General features: G+C 38.6%; 1 protein-coding gene across 1 annotated transcript; it reads right to left on the bottom strand.

Annotated features, from left to right (window-relative positions):
• Positions 1-6,100: 6,100 nt before the first annotated feature.
• LOC124642448 (inner centromere protein A) lies at positions 6,101-20,726 on the bottom strand. The gene is made up of 21 exons (XM_047180872.1): positions 20,575-20,726; positions 20,294-20,408; positions 19,212-19,441; positions 18,373-18,487; positions 17,688-17,816; positions 16,973-17,086; positions 16,004-16,110; positions 14,770-14,821; positions 14,484-14,538; positions 13,334-13,619; positions 12,678-12,783; positions 12,294-12,402; positions 11,832-11,916; positions 11,403-11,516; positions 10,588-10,769; positions 10,085-10,238; positions 9,343-9,482; positions 8,798-8,892; positions 8,118-8,263; positions 7,374-7,565; positions 6,101-6,403 (listed from the first exon to the last, which is right to left on the bottom strand). The coding sequence occupies exons 1-20, from the start codon at positions 20,653-20,655 to the stop codon at positions 7,380-7,382; spliced, it is 2,601 nt and encodes an 866-aa protein (XP_047036828.1). The 5' UTR covers positions 20,656-20,726; the 3' UTR covers positions 6,101-6,403; positions 7,374-7,379.
• Positions 20,727-21,137: the final 411 nt, after the last annotated feature.

Below are 21,137 nucleotides of genomic sequence, written 5' to 3'. Positions count from 1 at the left end.
TCTCACACCTAACAAACGAGCTGATGACCTTGAAGACCTGAACCGATTTCCACCAAACATAGCTAAGAACACTCCCGAATGACACTCCTTTTAAACAAAAAAAACCGCATTACAATCGGATCATCCGTTTGGGAGCTACGATGCCACATACACACACACACACACACACGTCTGTGTGTGTGTGTGTGTGTGTATGTCAAACTTATAACACCCCGTCGTTTTTGCGTCGGGGGTTAAAAATCAAGCCTAGTGAGAAATTTTAGATACTAACAAAATATTATGATGCCAAAATAAACGCTATAAAATGAAAAATATATATTTTAAAACCATTTTTGTAACATCCAGAATATGGGACAGTGACTATTATGAAAATTTCGTGATGGATAAGAATAATTTGAGCAATGTCCACACTGCCGTTTTCAAAACACAATTACAAAGAATAAAGTATTAACTCACAATTTTTTTAGATATAAACCTTTACACACACATATATAAACAAAACCGATTAAATGTAAGCCTTTTCGTTTGATACCTACCACACGCGCGGACAGGACGCTCCCATAAATTATTTAATTGTACACTAAGCTTTACAATTCAAGATCGTTACGATTTTGTTCCGGTAGTATGTAGCGTGACGCACAGGAGGTGACGTTTTCTTCTCACGAGACTTTTAAAATTGAAAATAACTAATATTTATTTAAACTACCTTGTTTTTAGCCTTACTAATCTAATAATGATGAGTTGTTTATGTTATATACAGTGTTATAGAGTTAAAAAAACAATTTATTAACCTTTTAAATACTGCCACTATCCGGACCAAAAATTTTGCGCGCCGATGACACCAACATTGTCGTCACAGTTTTCGCCTTAACTGACTTTAAAACGGCAATGGCGGAATCCTAATACGATCATAAAGTTGCCAAGAAGGTAGAAAAAACACAAATTAGTAGATTTTGTCTTTAGTACGATATCAAATTCACCGTGACGAAACCGGATTTTCCGGAACAATGATTTTCGTAGGACAACATTAAAATAATGATATTTCTTAAAATAACAATAAATTTATGGCATAAAAATTAAAAATACGTTTTTAGAAATACAGAGACTATAGTTCGGCCATTCAGAGAATGCGTTCCTGACACGTCGCGATTGAACTGACGACGTAACTACATTCATTGATTATTGATATAATAATGTTGTTTTAATGCTCCTCAATTGTTAAAACGGTAAACAACCAGCAAAAATATTTTTATCGTAACTGCAACGCAAGTAAATCGCTGTTAGTATCGTTCAATCGCGACGTGTCAGGAACGCATTCTCTGAATGGCCGAACTATAAGTTCAAAAACTTAAACATACCTAAAAACGAATATTTTAGAAGTTAGATGTATTTGAAATCTCCAAGAGCGCCATGGGACACACGATATTTATACGTCCTCTTCAGGTTTATTTTAAATATAAAAATAACTATCCACTTTATATGCTACATATCGATTTAATTGTACATTAAAATATATACCTAAATTAATCAAAAACTCACTTTCACACGTGCCATATAAAAAAATCAAAATAAAAATGTTTGAATGTGTGGGACAGGCCCATTTTGCTAGGGTCAAGTTTTCTGAAAAACACCCAAAAACGTTTACGCTTCAATCGTAATTGAGTCGGGAATGGATCTCAGTCGAATGTAAATTATTGTATGTCGCTTAAGTAAAATTACTTAAACGGACCCTTAGTAGAATCGGGCCCCTGGTTGTCAGACTGACTTCTGACTGCCAAAGATGTTACATACGTTGTGGGAGCCAAAATGAGGCACTTGTCTCACCGGCAACGATTAACGAGTAACGAGTAGAGCTATAACTAAAAACGAGTTAGCGAGACGCGGGGAGCGAGTGCGTAATTCCGATATTTGTGTAGCTCGGCTATAAGCGAGTGTGCGAGTGAGGCGGGCGATTATTCGCATCACTCGCTCGTGGCAGTCAAGTGTGTACTTTTAGATACGCACTGTAGAGAAATGACCACTGGTTGCTCTCTCGGCGTGAGTTCTAATCGCTTGGCGAGTGTTATCTTTCATAGCTCTTGTCGCTCAGCGACAAACTAGTGAAGCGAGTGCTCGCCGGCAGTGTGAACAGTCAGCGATCAACTGTTTGTTTACGCATCTCTTTTGTTCACTCATAAAGTATATCCTATCTATTGTACGTTTCTTGAGCGAGGAAATAGCCGATAGTTAGTCGTTTTCTCGTCGTTGACGCCGGCGTGGCACGGCAAAGGATTTTAATACTGATTAAGTTATTTGGATGGAAAATTACTTGCCCGAACGAAAATTTACCCAGCAACCCGTCTTCCCAAAGACAGTGGGATGAGCCGCTCTGCAGAGTAACCCGGAATAGTTTAATAGAAAAGGCAATTACTCTTGCTGAGCGAGCGCGCCTACTGGCTGTGGGTAGATGGGAGTACGTGGGTGGGGGATACGTCGAGCTCTTGTTGCCGTCGGGGTACCAGTTGTATTAGAACCAAACGGCTTGGCACGTGACGACGGTAAGAGACCAGACGGCATGTCGTTATTCCCTTGGAAGATGGGTAGGCCTTTAGTATGGGACGCAACTTGTGTCGATACTCTTGCGCCATCACACCTTGCAAGTTCTGCGTGCTGTGCTGCTGCTGCGGCTGCGGAGTTCCTTAAGCGGCGGAAATATAGTGGTCTTGTCTTGTTGTGTTGTGTATATTTTCGAACCGTTTGGGGTTGAAACCCTCGGGTCGTGGGGTCCGAATGCCCACATTCTATTTAAAGATCTCTCTAGGCGGCTGGTTGACGCTTTTCGTGTCCAGAAGGCGATCCAACGAGGTAATGCTGCCAGCCTCTTGGGCACGCTCCCAGTTGACAGCGATGGGGACGAACTATTGACGCTTTTTAGTTGTTTGTTTTACTAGGGAAGTTTTTGATATTTATTGTAAATATGTATGAAGCAGTATATCGTTGCTGGATGCGAGCAGCCGAAAATCGATCTCAGTGGCGTGCACTTGGAGAGGCCTATGTCCAGCGGTGGACTGCGATAGGTTGATGATGATGATGACTAGTATATGGTAATAAATTCGGATTTGTTAAAATTAAAAAAAAAAAATATTTTGAATCTTATTTCAATGAGATTAGAATTTATGTTACTTTATTTGTATACCACCATGCCGCGACGTGCCGCAGGATGCAAGGGACACTTAGGGGTCGAGGAATTATGGTTGCTAGCTAGTTGAAATAAGGTTGAAACTTGTGCAGCATTTCGGTAAGGCGCAGGGCGCAAAACTGATGAATGCCAGAGTGGCTGGGCTTTCAGCTGGATGCCACGGTATGCCACCGCACAACCTGCCGTGCCATGCCGTGCCACGCCGGCAGTGGGCGCCGGCCCTCACCCGGGCAACCGATATCTCTTGGTAAGACTAGTTGTCAGACTTTCTGACTACCCGCAACGACTACTGACTGCCAAAGATGTTGTTTATAACATGTGTGGGAGCCAATATAAAGGTTGATGAAAAATAATACAATGAAATACTCGCTGTAAATTTTTATTCTAACTTACAATCAAAATTCAATAGCAGTCTTAACGTTAAAAATTATTCTAAAACTCGTGAGCTCGTCACAGCATGAAATAACATGATTTACTACATTTTGGTATCAACAAAAATAGAGAAATATTTACACAATAATTATGATGATTTGTGGAGTTTATGGCAGGTCCGTAGAACTTAGGATTTGGACATCATTTGCGATAAAAATAAAAATAGGATACCTTTGTTACTAATAAATTACTGTTCTTGTCATTCAACTTCACTAATCCGAAGTATGCCATTAAATATTTTGCGATAGTCATAAATTTTGACAATGTTTCATAAAGTTCAATTCAACTTTGGACAAATAAAGCTGGACAAGATCTGTATAGTAATAGTTGCCCCACACAATTAGATTGTAATTATGCTATTTAATTGGGTGTTGTCTAATAAATGACCATAAATCTGAATGGCTGCAAGCTTATTCAAAAAGATAAATCCTATTCTCATCTTGATCGCAAGGCTAAACAAAGTAAAATAGAGGTCACATAATATTAGCCATTATTAAATAAATACATTTTCAGGAAGTTATCTTTTGCTATGGGTGTGTTTGTAAAGAGTAATAAATAATGTTATCTGAGAATATACATTTTGTGTGTATTGAAGCGAATTTGTGTTCGGAAGAGCCACGAAGAACAAAATGACTAACGGAGATGCCATAACGGAAACGGATCTCTTAAGAAAGTCGCCTTAAAATGCGGATGTTCGAGGGACGAGGAAGTTATCGTCTCCGCCCTTATATGCCTTCTTTGTAACCCCACCACTTTTTATAATACTTAAAACAGTTGATAAATGTCTCAAAACCCCGAACCTTGTTAGTTCGCCCGTAACTGATAATTTTGCTCATGCCCACCATACGTATTTGAGCTAGAAGAAGGCGCCTGACCTACCTGCATTAATGGCATCTCCGCTCATCTTTCCTTACTCCAGAGCCGACATAAATACAAGAAAAAAACAAAATCTTGCAACAGAACATACTCCATTCGAGACACTTTTCTAGAGATCAACAATCTTGTCATGACTTCTTATTTAAAATTCTCTTTTAAAGAATTAAAATGAAAGTAAAAGTCAGTTTACTTATTCAAGCGAATAATTATTGTAAGCAGTAGTTTATTTGCTTAATATGTATTTGTGTAAAGAGTTCTATCAAGATTGTTTACATTTAGTTGAGCATCTACACAAATGGGTTGTTTTTTTGTGATTTTGTGCAATCAATATGCAAACTAAACCTTTATATTCCATTGAGTTGGAACAAAATCTGTATATTGTTTTGCAAAAATGTTGCGTTTATTTAATTCATTATACATATAATTAGCCCTTTTGCACATTGAGATTCATCAATGCGTTTTTCTCAGTAGAATACACAGAATTATTCTCAATAACAAATACTTCATTTACATAATATTTCCTCATCATTAAAAATTATAATTATTGAACATAACCATGGCATGCAAAATGCTACAAAACTGACAAATTCTCAAAAAATCTCAGATCTTAGAGAAACATGGCTAAATACTAAGAAATATATTCAAACACGTCCTAACATAAACATTGGATAACAAGTAACTTATAGTTCGGCCATTCAGAGAATGCGTTCCTGACACGTCGCGATTGAACTGACGACGTAACTACATTCATTGATTATTGATATAATAATGTTGTTTTAATGCTCCTCAATTGTTAAAACGGTAAACAACCAGCAAAAATATTTTTATCGTAACTGCAACGCCATTGCAAAGTTACGTCGTCAGTTCAATCGCGACGTGTCAGGAACGCATTCTCTGAATGGCCGAACTATAATATATTATAATTATTGATCTATATTAACGTCACTACAAGCTGTTGATTTGCATCCGTGCCATATTCAAGGACGTAATTATGCTAATGATTCTCGACCCAAATCAACAAAAAAATTGGTACGTAATTTTTTTTTCGGAATTCTTTCAATGTCATCTAGCCGTATTTTAAACTTGGCGCGTGTGTTACTGGCCTTAAAACCGTGCTGCGCCCTCAAACAAACGCAAACACAAAGCATACGCAACGATCATGCATAATTTTCATTTATGAAATTGGGTTACTTCTGAAATACTACGACATTAAAATGACAAAAAAAAGCAGTGCATATTAGCTATTTCCCGTCTACTGTAATTCCAATCGATTATTTACGTATTTTATGTCCTCCTCCTGACGTATGGCACACATGCAAATCAACACCTTGTATAATAGTGAAGGTATTGTCTCGCTCTGTTATTAAAATAACCTATTCTAATATGATAAAGAGGATTTTTGTTTGTACCTGAAAGTCCCCGAAACTACTGAACCGATCTGTAAAATTCTTTCACTGTTGGGGCGCTACACTCTTCCCGAGTAACATAGGCTATATTTTATATCGGTACAGGCAGTAGTTCCCCCGGGACGCGGGTGAAACAGCAGAAAACGATAACGATAGAATGGTGTCTTCTTAATTCAATAGATAGTGGTCAGAATATTAAAATCACTTATCGAGGAGGGTTCTAAGGCTAGTTTTTATCCAGGTGCGCGAACTACTTCCTTTGGGGCACGGGTAAACCCGGTTTCGCTAGCTAGCTTTTTATTTATTCTACTTTTAACTGACCCCAACAGTACATTCTTTCCTATAAGAAAAATGTCGAAAATACATACATATCGATATACAATTCGTGTTGTACAATACTACATTTCACATAACGCACACAAGTGACCACACTAATGTTTTGTAATCAGCTACACTATGTACAAGACGCGGCGACGCCTGCCCATGGATATATTCACATAGCCATGTAGATCTGAAAGGAGAATAATAGATATTATAGCATATTCTAAAATAAAACAATTTGTGGCTAAAGGCAGTCTAAAAATGCATCGCTGGTAGCGACTGCATCAGAATTGCTGTCACTATTCATATATTCCTTCGAAATACATATTATACAGTTGCTACCCAATTTTTACCAGCTGTCTTTAGTTGCTACCAATTGCTACCCTTGTGATTTTGAAGATAAGTCAAGGTCAGTCGCTAAAGGTGACAGCGATTTTGATATCAGGATCGGTATGTTATTTCTTGGGGCCCACTAGCTGTGGGATTGTCCAAAGAATCACCGCGGTCTTGGTACATAAAGGGTTAAGGCCACGAATTGGTCAACAATAATTCCATAACCGGCACGCGCATCTAAGGGGCCAAGAGGGGTCGGAGCGTCTGAGCGGGGCGAGGATAACAATACGCGCGCTAGCTTATAACTAAAAGTCGTAAGCGACAAAATGGTTTTGTAATTTTATTGTTTAGAAATGATAATTTGATAAAAATTCCTTCCACAATTTTAAAGAATATGTATATACTCAACTACTAAAAAAGTTAAGAGGCTTAAATCGGTCCCGTTTGCCCATAATATGTGAATCTCTTTTTAAAAAGAGGTATGTTTGATATATTTTTCTCTGTTATAAAAGTTACCTAATCATGTTTTGAAGTCTAACAAAATAAGGTTTATATTATGAACTTTCAGGTAACCAAGTTGTATTTTGATCCGTTTTGTATTTACTGAGAAAAATTGAGATCCTTGGCACCAAAATTTCCAATTCGTCCTCTTAAAGAAGGAACATGGCGGGGTCTAGTACGCTCGATGTTAGACAATACCACGGACTTTTTTACCCGTTCCTCTCTATTGGATCCTACTTTTGGGATGGGCAAATAGAATCAAAGTTATTTATATTTTTAGTGCTAGTAAAGGCCTAAAAACAATAATGTTTCTCGCTTGTACACACATGCTATCACTCAGCTAGCGCGGGCAGTCGCTCCGGAGTCCGCCACACGGCGGAGGACGTCCTCTTGAGCCGGGCTCGCTCGATGTTGGGGAAGATGTCGCGCAGGTCGGGGCTGTGCACGCGGACGCTGAACAGACGGTCCACGTGCGACGGTTGTACCAGGCTCTGGATCGATAGCTGGGTTTTACGGGCCTGTGGACAGAAGTTAAGTGGTGTGAATGTAAGAAGAGTTAGCAAGACCTTGGTACATAAGGTTGAACCGTGCTCAAGTCGCGTTCTTACGAATTTGCAGCCTTAGAAGTAGGACCAAGATACAATAATGGAATCCTTTTAAAATTAAAAGGACATCCTTAAAATTTGACACTAACTTCTTTCACTGATCTGTACAATGTAGTAACAAATCCTCGTCCAACCCATGATGGTATTATTAGGCATCTAAATAAGGTTCCATTTATGTGACTTGTGGCCGGCTCCAAGTAAAAAAATAACCTATTAAAAAAACATATTACAACAAGGTTCAGGGGTCTTCTCCTTCCGGATAAGTCGCCGCCTTCCAGTGAAACCGACCTTTACAAACCTAAAAAGGTGCAGGCTTAGGTTCTAAGTATGTCTTGGACACCGAGAAAAAAATTTCAAGGAAACCTGGACTATATAGTCTGAAATCACCAACCCGCATTAAGCAAGCGTGGTGATTAACGCTCAATTCTTCAGTGGTATTATCAAAGGCTGATGATGTTAACTTACTTTAGACGTACTCCATTCAGGAATGGGCCTCTCCGCGGGCTCCTCGTCCTCATCAGAGTTGAGGTACTGGAAGCCGTCCGCCATGTACACGGGAGACAAGGCTGAACCGTGCCAACCTGCTGTGCCTAGCTTTAGTGGGGTGTGGGCTGTAACAATATATAAAAAAAAATATTAATACTAAGTACAAAAATGCGATAAACACTTTGACTTCCTAACGATCGGTCGCACCCATTTACTGTTTTCTTCTTCTTATCGAGCGAGCTGCAGGTTTAATCATTATGTGACTGTTTTCTCAAATTCGCCTGACGACCTCTGATGTGGGATGACGTGAATTTGTTTTTAACAAAGACTGCTACTGAGTAGCAGATAGGCAGTCGCTTCTTGTAAAGCACTGGTACTCAGCTGAATCCGGTTAGACTGGAAGCCGACCTCAACATGATTGGGAAAAGGCTCGGAGGATGACTGCTACTGAGTAGCATTCGAGGACAACAGCTTTTACCATTTTACATGACGATAACTGAAGCATTTTCAGTTGTCAAATCCTTGAATTTCCATTTTAATTTATAATAATTTTACAGAAATTGGCCATGAACCTACTGGGAGGAGATTTTGGGTTTAAATTGATGTCTCCTTATAAATATTTAACTCATAAACTAAAAGCTTATTCCCATGACACTTACATTTGTCTTCCATTCTCTTCATTTTCTGTTTCTCTATATACTCCTTCTGTCTCTTCTCTATTTCTTTCGCCATAAACGCCGCTTCTTTCTTCATTCTGTAACATACATTGTAATTAAGATCTCAATTAGAAATTTAGGTAGATTATTAAACAGAAATTACTGTAGCGACTTTTTCAGAATCGAAAATTCAATTCTAGGGAGAGCTGACATACTTAACTCGACTCCCGCGAAGATTTTGATATGAAAGCAAGATATTTTTTGTGATAAAAATACGTTTTTCGTGAGGATTTATTCGGTATTTCATTATGAAACACAGATTTTAGGTCTTTTTGACCCATGTTTTTGACCGTTATTGCATATTGTATACTGCCAGTATACCAATGTATTTGTAAAACATTGTAGTAAGATTCTTCTAACCTACAGACCTGCATGTATTGCTGGGAACTTTGATGCGCCACATCTTCCCAGCAATACATAGAAAATGGTTAAGGGTAGGCGTTTTGGGGCTGTCTTTTGTATATTTTTTTTATTATAATAACACTTACGCGGCGGCCTCCTCTAGCTGCTTCCTCCTGGCGTCGTCAGCTCGGCGCTGCTCCTCCGCCAGTCTCTGCTGTCGAGCCTGCTCCTCCGCCCGTCTCCTCTCTTCTGTTTCTGCTACTTTACGCGCTAGCTCTTGCTTTTTCTGTATATTTTTTAAAACAAAATTTGTAATCAAGGTAAAAAATAGGGTGTTGTAAAACAGTGTTTTAATGACAAAATTGCAATTGTCGGGTAAAACTTTATGTATTAAGTCTATAAACTTCCTTATGTACTATCTCCATTTTATTTATGTTTTATTTCATTGATTGGGGTCAAAAATCAGTTACATATTAACATTTCAAAATTATGAGTGATAATATAAGTAGGTAAACATATGACCAATAAAACTGTCTATTCTTAAGTGTGTTCTTTACACACACTTTGTGTTACCCCTATTTATTTACTCCCCCATGTATTCTCTTCATATTATGCTCCCGTATGTACGTCATATACTCTCCTATGTAATTCCCCTATTTATTTAAGTTTATAAGGAGTGTGCATAAGGGTCAATCCCCACTGAAAGAGCAGCGGCCGGCAGCGGCCGTGAATGCAAGTGATTGAGCGCGAGCGCCGCGCTCTTACATTGTCCGTGCTCTTACGGCCGCTGCCGGCCGCTGCTCTTTGAGTGGGAATTGACCCTAAGATTCTCCTTATAAACTTTGTACTTCTGTAACATATATTCCCGCGACAGCATCCACTACATACCCGTTCGACCTCCTTGAGCCTCTCGAGTTTCCCCAGATCAGCATGCGCCTGCTTCTCCTGCCGCTCCCGCGCCGCCGCCTCCAGCGCCGCGCGACGCTCTCTCTCGGCCGCCTCTCGGGCTGCAGCTGCGGCTGCCATCTTCTCTTCGCGTTTTCTAGTGAAAAAATTGGTGTTTTTGAGAATAAATAATTATAAAAAAAAAAATGTGCCAAGTTTAATGATTTGTCTCTACTTAAAAAAGGAATGAATTAAATTCATATGACTTAAAATGCGCACAAAAATTTTCAAGTATATAATTAGGTTTAGTGAATACATAATTATACTCGAGCAACATTAGCGAAACATCCACTACGAACCGAACTCACGCTCGAAAGTACCATTATACATAAAAAAACATTTCTTTTCATATAAATGTCCATTAAAACACTTATTTTATCTTAGTTTTCAATATTTCTATATATATTTCAATATTTTTTTTTAAATTCTCAAACAATAATACTAACTTCTTCTGCAACTCCCTCTTAGCCTCCAGCATGGCTTCCTTCTTCTTCCGTGCATCCTCTCTCTCGCGCTTCAGCTCCTCCGCGGCGCGGGAGATGCCGCTCAGCTTGGATGTGGATGACGGGATCATAGTCTTGGTCGATGTTACTATGTTAGCTCGGGGTTTTGTGGCTGAACTTGATATCTGTGGGGTTAAAAGGGTTAATTTTTTTTTATATCTATGCTTATATTATAAAGAGGAAAACTTTGTTTGTTTGTTTGTTTGGTTGTAATGGATAAACTCAAAAATTACTGGAAAAATTTTAAATATTCTTTCACCATTAGAAAGCTATATTATCTGCGAGTAACATAGGCTATATTTTATCCCGGTGCGGGCAGTAGCTCCCACGGGACGCGGGTGAAACCGCGGGAAAACGGCTAGTGTTTAATATACAAACGTAATTTTACTCGTTGTTTCTATTTATGATTATTTGTCTAGTCTGAAGCTCTGTCAGCTGAATACTAGTGTGACACACAGAGGAACAAACTATCGGACCGCCTCAACACAGTTACCTAGGAAACTGGATACTCCTTGGTAAGACCTGGTCAGACTTCCTGGCTACTAAATATACCGAACAACTGTCGAAGATGTTCAAATGACAGCCAGGAGACACCAAATACTCTTCCGGAACATGGGAGTTCTGTCCTTTTAATTTCTATGTACGACTTTGATATATTTATTTAGCAAATTGGTTGAAATTAACACATTTAGAAACTGCATAATGATTACAAATGATGATTATATTTTTAAGTCTACATTAAAATCATAAAACCATACCTGTGGTGGTTTCCCGTTGAAGATCATACTGTTCATCTTAGTGAGGGTTTCAGCAGACAACACTGGTTTCACTATCTTGTCGGGAGGTGTGTGGGTCTCTGGTTCCTCCTCCTGCTAACGATATACATTCTAATGTATCCCTTTGGTTTTACAAACACCAATAACATCAATAAAGATAATTATTACGGCATTTGTGTCTCTATAAAGCTACATATTTATAGAATTACAAATACAGCTGAGCCGATTTCTTACATATCTGAGAACTGGCAACTGGCATACCGATTACAAATTGGTCCTAGAGGTGCGGTTACTTATATCGCCATACATAGCGAATAATAAACAGTAAAATTTAAGATACCTCACTTTTGTCAGGTTATAAAAATTTAACTTGAAAGTGTGCGGAATATAACTAAGGAATATTATATATACCTTTTTCGCCATAGCTCTTGTTTTCGTCCTGGTGACTCTGGAAGCTAACTCTTCGAATTGTTGCACTTTCTCTTTTACTGCGGATCTGTCAAAGGAGAAATTAATTATAAAAGTGTGCTCCAGCTAATGCTTGAAAGCAAGGCGGTATACATGTTCTATTTCACGGAAGTGGGTGAGTCATAATGTTACTTGTGAGATGACGGCAGATAGAAGAGTATGGTAGGAGAAGACCACAAATAAAATTGGGATAAATGTACATGCAAATTGCGTTTGTATGACTCGGCGTTTCTGCCATTACTGAATGCTTCTGAGCTTACGCAAGCAGTATTTGCATGAGGAATTTGTTTTTTTTTTATATCTCTTTTTTATTCATGTTTTTAAAGAATATCCTAGATTCGCCATTATTTACGTGAAAATTACTATTACATATGCTACATATTTTTTGTGTACATAATAACTTACGTGGGCTGTATTATCGGCGGCGCTTGTTTGGGCGGAGTGTGTATTTCCTGTGAGTCGTCGTCATCCGTCAGCAACGAGTTATCATCTGTTAGATTCACTGGTTTGGGATCTGAAATACAACATAAATGTTTACTCTTGCTGCCTTAATCTTAAATGGGGGTGAAAACACCCATTTTTGGGGCCTGGATTGTGTTAATTTTGACGTTCAAAGTGCTATTTTCAACTTACTTTTTGATTTGATATAAAATAATAATAAATTAGGTCCCACTAGCGGTTTCAGTCGACTTTTTTGTATGTTTACTAGCAGTCGTCAGAAGTTAGCGTTTTATAAAATCTAAAACTAAATCGTTACAGGACATTTATAATAACTTTTAAAAAGTTTACCTTTATCAAGTACAACGGTGGCATCCATGATAGGATTTTGCGGTTTTTCTATCACCATAGTTTCTCTGTTGGCTGCCTCTATTACTACGGTTTCGTTCATGTTGCGCTGAAATATTAACAATAATTTAAGAAATTAGTTCCATTTAATTAAAGCACTATTTTAATGATAAAAATAACATACTGGAACTACTAAAATATTATTAAAAATCTGTGATAAAGATTTTCTGGCATTCATCAAGTCTTAAGCAAGTTAATTGATATAACTTTTAAATATAAATTTTATAAAAAGGGTGGCCAATCGAATCTTCTAAAGCACATTTTTCATTATTTTTATTAAAATCGTGTTTTTTCATTATTTTTCTAGCTTCTACCAGCGATTTCACCTGCATCCCGTGGGAACTACTTCCCGTACCTGGATTAAAAGTAGCCTATAGCCTTCCTCGATAAATGGGCTATATAATACTGAAAGAAATTTTCAAATCGGACCAGTAGTTCCTGAGATTAGCGCGTTCAAACAAACAAACAAACTCTTCAGCTTTATGATATTAGTATAGATAGATACAGTAACCTAACATTTTTTAAATATATTTAACCTTAATTAACTACTATAAAAACCACCAAAAAGATACCCAAAAAAAACTTAAAATTCCACTTACCACATTCTTAGGCGTAAGAGGTGCATGACTATAAACGCCATTAGGTATAACCACAGTTTTATCCATATCCCCTACATTTCCTACTTTCATAGTTTCCGCATCAGTTTCATCTAAATTCAGCCTTGTGACCTCAACAATAGGGTTCTTTTTGCCTTTCTTACTAATTTCCTTTTGTAATATAGGGGAGGAAACGTCGTGGTTTGATAGTCTTTCTTCTTTAGGTGAAATTGTCGTTGGTGGGGCGATTTCTGTAGGCTTTTCTTCTGGTTTCTCTTCTTGTTTTTCTCTGTAAATATAGGAACAAATTATTCGAAGAAAAAAGACTCGAAGCTTTAGACGAAAAGCGCCAATTACGTAAAGAGAGACCTAAGCCTTCATACAACTGTACTCTCAATAGTGCGGGTCAGTTATTCTGCTGCGCTTGCGACCGGGTCTTTAAATCCAAACTCGGTTTCGCCAGCCACATCAGGGCTCATGCTAGGAGGTGAACTTGCCATAGGTCGCCGTTATCGAAATCGATAAGGAGGACTATATATAGGAATAATATTGATGTCCTCCTAGCCGATTATCGGCTACGGCGGCTGTTCTCATGTAAGGAGATTAGCCAACTGCGCAGGACATATTATAGTGCACAAGCATTTGCGCAGACACAGGTGCACTCACTATTCCTTAACTCTCATAGCCCGATGGGACGGCAATCCGACACGACCGAAGACCGAGAGATCAGGCGCAGGACCGACATTTACGTGCTCTCCGATGCACGGGTGCATCAATCACCAGCTTCCAGGCTCCGGGCTGCTTTGTGAAAGTCTTCTATAACCCACAAAGCGATTTCGGCCCGACTCGGGAATCGAACCCGAGACCTCGTGCTCAGCAGCCACACTTGCGACAGCTAGACCAACGAGGCAGTTACACAAACAAAATCAAAAGGAATAATATTAAAGAGCTGCAGTTTGTTTGTCTCCTTGGATACGCTGATTTCAGGAACTGACTAACTACTCTATAAGCAAGAGGATTATTTATATCCAGGTTAAATAGTTTCCTAAGGGACGCGATTGAAATCGCTGGAGGAATAAACTTCCTGAAGTTAAGGATTTCAAGCAAACAAACTTTTAGCTTTATAATATTAGTAAAAAATATGAATACTTACGCAGCTTTCTGCCCTCGTCTAGTTCTCTTGGGCCGCGGTTTTTCAGCCGGTGAAGCTACAACAGAAATAATACACATTGTTTATTTATGAAGTGCTGAGAAATTAAATCGCTGTATTGATGTTATTTATGTCCCCGGGTAACTGGGTTGAGGAGGTCAGTTAGGGCAGTCGCTCCTTATAAAGCACTGGTACTCAGCTACATCCGGTTAGACTGGAAGCCGACCCCCAACATAGTTTGGGAACAAGGCTCGGAGGATGATTGATGTTATTATGTTTGTATACATACCTGGAGCACTTTCTTGTGTTGTTGCCACTTTCTCTGGTGTCTCTGATACTTTCTGTTTATAAAAATTATTACATATTAAAGTTTTGTACGGTTTTAAAAATCGAATAATTACGAAAACACGCATAAAAACAGAAAAAGCTTTAAGGGCTTGAATTGAAAATCTCCTTTGGAACTATCGAAGAAGAATGATGAACATGAAGAATGTCTTGTAATAAAACTTACGAGAGGTTTTACGGTAATATGTAAAATAGTATTTCCATTTATTTAAAACAGTAAAATACAACAACCCTTTATAATTATATTTTTACCATACGTTAAATATAATTTAGTATTCTATATGTATAATGTAGTCTAATTTAATCTTTTTTTCCTGTGTAATTTAGTATTCTATATGTGTAATATATGTATGTATGCTGTTACTGCCTCGTTGGTCTAGCTGTCGCAAGTGCGGCTGCTAAGCACGAGGTCTCGGGTTCGATTCCCGAGTCGGGCCGAAATCGCTTTGTGGGTTTTAGAAGACTTTCACAAAGCAGCCCGGAGCCTGGAAGCTGGTGATTGATACACCCGTGCATCGGAGAGCACGTAAATGTCGGTCCTGCGCCTGATCTCTCTCCGGTCGTGTCGGATTGCCGTCCCATCGGGCTATGAGAGTTAAGGAATAGTGAGTGCACCTGTGTCTGCGCAAATGCTCGTGCACTATAATATGTCCTGCGTAGTAGGCTAATCTCCTTACATGAGAACAGCCGCCGTAGCCGATAATCGGCTAGGAGGACATCATCATCATCATCATATGTATGTATGTGTAGTCATGGTGGCCTAGTGGGTAAAGGACAAACCTCTCAGTATGAGGGCGCGGGTTCGATTCCAGGTCAGACAATGTACCAATGCAACTTTTCTAAGTTTGTATGTACTTTCTAAATATATCTTAGACACCATTGACTGTGTTTCGGATGGCACGTTAAACTGTAGGTCCCGGCTGTCATTGAACATCCTTGGCAGTCGTTACGGGTAGTCAGAAGCCAGTAAGTCTGACACCAGTCTAACCAGGGGGTATCGGGTTGCCCGGGAAACTGGGTTGAGGAGGTCAGATAGGCATTCGCTTCTTGTAAAGCACTGGTACTCAGCTGAATCCGGTTAGACTGGAAGCCGACCCCAACAGGGTTGGGAAAAAGGCTTGGACGATGATGATGATTCTATATGTATAATGTACCATGGTTTTATATATATAGCTTACCTTCTTAGCCCGTGTCCGCTTGGGCCGGGCGTCGGGCGGCGGCAGCTCGTCAGCATCGAGCTGTCGCGTCGAGCGGGAGCTGGCGCGAGTCGACCGCGTGGATGCCACTATACAAGTTATACGGTTTTTATTTAAAGGAAAATAGTTCATTTTTACAATTCAATTGTTCAGTGTTTATTATAATAAAGGAACGAAGTGTTAACCCAACAGCCTGAAGTAAGCGAAAACATGTAATCTGAGGGAATGTAGATTCAGCTATAACATTAAGATTCTTCTTAGAACATTTGTGCTATCTATAAATCTATACTATAATAAAGATACATATTTTTTTTGTTAATTTGTTTGTTTATACCCAAACACTCTGAAACTACGAAACAAATTTGAAAAAAAAATTCAATTATGGAAAGCTACATTCGTGTCAATCATTAGACGCAGGTGAAACTGGAAAAACGGCCAGTCTTGAATAAACACGTATAATACTAAAGCTTGTGGCACATTATAGCAGCACCGCAACAGCACGGCTGCAGCACGGCGTCGCCTCGAATTAAGACTACGGCGAGCGGACAGCGCGCCAACCACGCGCTGTAAGCTCGCCGTCCGCGAGGTGTAAGCTTGCTGTCACCGCAAACTCAATATTATTTTAAGACGATTATGATTGAACACGACGCAATGACGTTGTTTCGCTGCCGGCTCGGACGGAGTCGGCGCGCAATTAGCACGCCGTCGGCGCGCTGTACGCATGAGGACCGCTCGCTTGCAGCACGCGGGCGGCGAGCCGAGTTGTGTGGAAGCGGCAAGCGCGCTGACTACTCGCCGTTGGCTTTTTCATATTGACATTACGAAATATATTATAATATACACGATTTAATGCTCTAAATTGAATGACAACTTAAATGCTGGTGTGGAGCCGTGCTGTTGCGGTGCCGCTATAATGTGCCATAACCTTTACAATCGACTAGATAAACTCACCGGGAGGTGCTGCATTATCGTTGGTCTGCTTCCTACTCCGGGTGCTCCTCTTCTTGCCTGCAGACTCCTCGCTGCTGTCATCCGCCTTCTCTTTGGCAGCTGCTTTACGTGGCCCTGAGTATACAGAGTTACATACTTAAAAGGTATATTATAGAGAAGGTTTTTAATTAATTTTAATTGCAAAGGCTTGAAAAATTCTAAACATCCCAGGGCCGAGTATCAGGCTTTAATTTATCCAGGTACGAGAAGTAGTTCCCAAGGAAGCGGGTGAAACTGCTTGAAACAGCTGATCACAAATATGAGAAGAAAATCTAGGTCTTTAACATTTATAATTGGATTACTACAAACACAGGTGGCACTTCAGACCATATTTTGTATGGGGATAAAAAACCTTGAGAACGATTTTTTATTCTCATCATCATCATCATCAGGCTATCGCAGTCCACTGCTGGACATAGGCCTCTCCAAGTGCACGCCACTGAGATCGATTTTCGGCTTCTCGCATCCAGCTCCTGCCAGCCGTCTTGCGCAAGTCATCACTCCACCGTGCCTGAGGACGTCCTACACTACGTTTGCCGAGGCGTGGTCTCCACTCTAGAACTCGTTTACCCCAAACGTCGTGTTTTTTATTCTATTGCTCTCTAAATTTCCGTAAGGATGCTTGAATAAATAGTTAATTAGTTTAATTATTAATCACTCTCTTTTAAAAACTTACGGGGCACAGGCATGGCTGGTGGAGGCATAGCAAGATCATCGACTTCCTTCTTGACTAATATCTCAGCTTCAAGTGGCAAAGTTTCCGCATCCATTGGTTCAGGTGGTAATGAGATCTTCTCTTGTTTGACTGAAAAAAAAAAAAATAGGTTGTAGATTTTTTCTAGAATTCATTTGGGTAATAGTTTGCTTAAGCTTTGAGAGAAACCATAGGATTGTTGGAATCATCTGAAAACTTGATTAAATAAATTTTGATAAAAGGGAGGGAAAGTGAGTTTGTTTTCTATAAAGGCGAAAGTTTGGGTGTGTGTTTGTTACTCCATCAAGCGCAAATAGCTGAATGGATTCTGAAGAATCTTGGCAGTAACATTCCTTTTTATACATTAGAGGAATATACTTTTCATCAAGGTACAAAAAGGTCCCTTAGGAAATCCCAGTTGTTATCACTGGCGGAATCTAATCCCTACAAAAATTGTAAATGCGAAAGTATGTCTGTCTGTCACGCTTTCACGTCTAAACCACTGAACTGATTTTAATATTTGGTAGAGACCTTGAGAAAGAACATCGGATGGTTTTTATTCTGGACTTTGAAGAGTTCTCTTGGAAACGCGATATAACCGAACTCGCCGCGGGCGGAAGCTAGTATTGTATAAATATGCAGAATATTCATAGATAAATGAACATACTTTGTATATTGAGCAGTGGTTCCGAGTTTTCCTTGTCATCTTCCTTACGCCGTCGACCCTTTGATGTCTTCTCTGTATCCTCGCGACGGAGCTTTGCCGATAAGTTTACGTTCACCTATAAGAACGTTATAGCATTAATAGGGCTACACCTACAGGAGATTTAAAGCATTAATGGGCTGCGGGATTGTTCGAAAGAGTTACTGCGGCCCTGGTACATAAAAGGCCTACGACGGAACACGACGGTTTTTAGTCAGTAAGAGTCTGACACTCACTCACCGCTGCTAACCCATAGCAGGATTTATTGATGATTTTTGACGTCGTTAAAAAAAGGTTTAAAGCATTAATAGACTTACTATATGAAATTTATGGCATGATTGGCCAATCAGTCTGCATAGCCTATAACAATCTACTGCTAAACATGAGCTGCTTCTAGGACAACCATAAATTGATAATTGTCTGAACACAGTTTAAATGAACAGCTATTTTTATCAGTAAGCTGCAACATAATATTATCAGAATAAAGATTTTATGAGCTCCATGTCAATAACACATTTTTAATTTGTTATCTTCTGACAATTTTTTATGTACTTAAATCAAATACATACTAGTTGTCTCATTGGAAATTCGGAGAAATGAGGAACCCTTATTAGACACAAATGTATATGGATTGTCTTAAATATGAACAAATCTTTTTCTCATATATTATCTGGCCTACAAAAAACGTTACTAGTGGTATGATAGATACAATGGTATGTAATAATAATTAAATAATTTAGTAAAAGAGCTTACTCCAAAAGATATTTGGGATCTAGAGCTGGTGAACTGTGGTGAATGACTACCTGTTTACTAATAATACTCTGTGCCTTAACAGAAGCGTTGCGTTTCTGTCTCTTATCCTGTTCGGGGCTCAACATGTCGTCCACTTCATGTTTGCTGCGTTTCTTAGAAGCTCGTTGAGGCTTCTCCGGGTTACTTTCTGTGGAACTGCGTCCCGCTGTGAGGTCGGTGGTAGATTTTGTGCTGGATTTACGTTTTGTGTTGTCGGTGTCCAATGATTTTGTTGATTCGTCTAGAATTTTAAAGGTTATTTCTTAGATTGTGGTGTTACTGAATGTTCGAGGATAACATTTATTTTTAATGTAGAATTAATGATGTTTATAAGTATTGCCCCTTCTTAATTTACCCAACTTAAAAATTCTTGTCACTTGTTTATTTGTTTGTCCAACAATACGTCAAAAATGCATCTGTTAAGACCAGTCAAACGGGATCTATACACAAAATGTATGACTGAGAGGTCAATTAAATATCCATTGCATAATAGAGAAGAAAAAAACCTAACATGATATCACATAAACATTTAACTTAACAAAAATTTTACTCAAACAGTAATTCACATTATAGATAACATAAATAATCCATAAATATGTATAATTCTCAATTTATAAGTAGTTTAACTCTCTTTAAATGTAAGTTTGTTGTTTCAAGGGCTGACATAGAAATTGTACGTTGATATATTTTTAACCTAGGTAAAGTTAAAGGACAGCCTTTTACCCAGATAATATACACCTGATTGTGTACAAAAATTCTAAGCATGCAATATTGGAAAGATCTTTGTTATAAGTGGGGCATTGCTTATCAAACACTATTTATCCTCATATTCATTATACTTGGGTAACATGTACTCAATAGATAATATCCAGAACACAGTGTATCAAAAATCTAATAAGTATGAAACAGACAACTGAATGTAAATATGTAGCTACGCTATACATCTCTTACAAAGTGATTTGCTCCTAAAGTTTGATGAAGCGACAACTTTTGAGGCTATTATTACCAGGAAATGTGACTTCATGGGACATTAACAGCACTTTACAACATTGTATATATAAAGTAGACTTTAAATTATTGTTGGAAGCTTTACCTTCATCCTCGTGAACGGTCGTCATAGGGGTAATATCTTTAGATGCTTTCTCCCGCGCCTTTCTCCGTCCATTATGAAATTCCTCTTCGAATTTAGCAAGAGAATCGAACGCGGCCTGTAAATCACAACATTTACAACTTTCACACTGTATCACACACTAATCAACAGAAACAACACACTTCAGATGTAGAAATAACAATAAACACATTAATGAATTCGATTTGAAGGTAACAGATTCCTAGTAGCACTAAAACCACTTTTTATCTATAAACGCTTATTACCTGTAAGTCATTATTAAAGTTTTTTACAATATCGTCAGATATTGCATTGATTTTTGTCATCAATTCGTTAAAAATAGACATAACTGTGATATAAACTCCACTTTTCGAAAAGTTTAGTTAATTTGACAAACGCCATAAAACACTACACGATCGAAAACCGTTTGAAATTGAAAAGACGGGTGGCCAACATTCCGGAAAAAACACTCAGCAGCCGTTGCGTTGCGTTCGGATACACTAAAATTATAGTATTTTATTGTGACAATGTTTTTTAAGTTTTTATTTTATTTTCTTTATTTAAATTATGTGTATATATTTCGAACATAATATCAAAATATTCTCGTAAAAGATCTAAAAAGATTTAGTTATACATTTTTAATAAATCCGAATACGTTCTATGTTACAAGGGTCGCCAGTCCGTCAGCCATGGTTAGATATGATAAAAAAATACGAACTATACTGCAATGACCTTCATTAAAATAGGATTAACCAAGGATTAACGAATTATTCGGTAACATTTAACAACGCCTTTTATCAGGCAGTAAAAGTTTGCGAAAACTTTATCA

This window comes from Helicoverpa zea, chromosome 24 (genome assembly GCF_022581195.2).
Source record: "Helicoverpa zea isolate HzStark_Cry1AcR chromosome 24, ilHelZeax1.1, whole genome shotgun sequence".
Classification (NCBI taxonomy): domain Eukaryota; kingdom Metazoa; phylum Arthropoda; class Insecta; order Lepidoptera; family Noctuidae; genus Helicoverpa; species Helicoverpa zea.
This window is presented reverse-complemented; position numbering and strand designations above follow the sequence as displayed.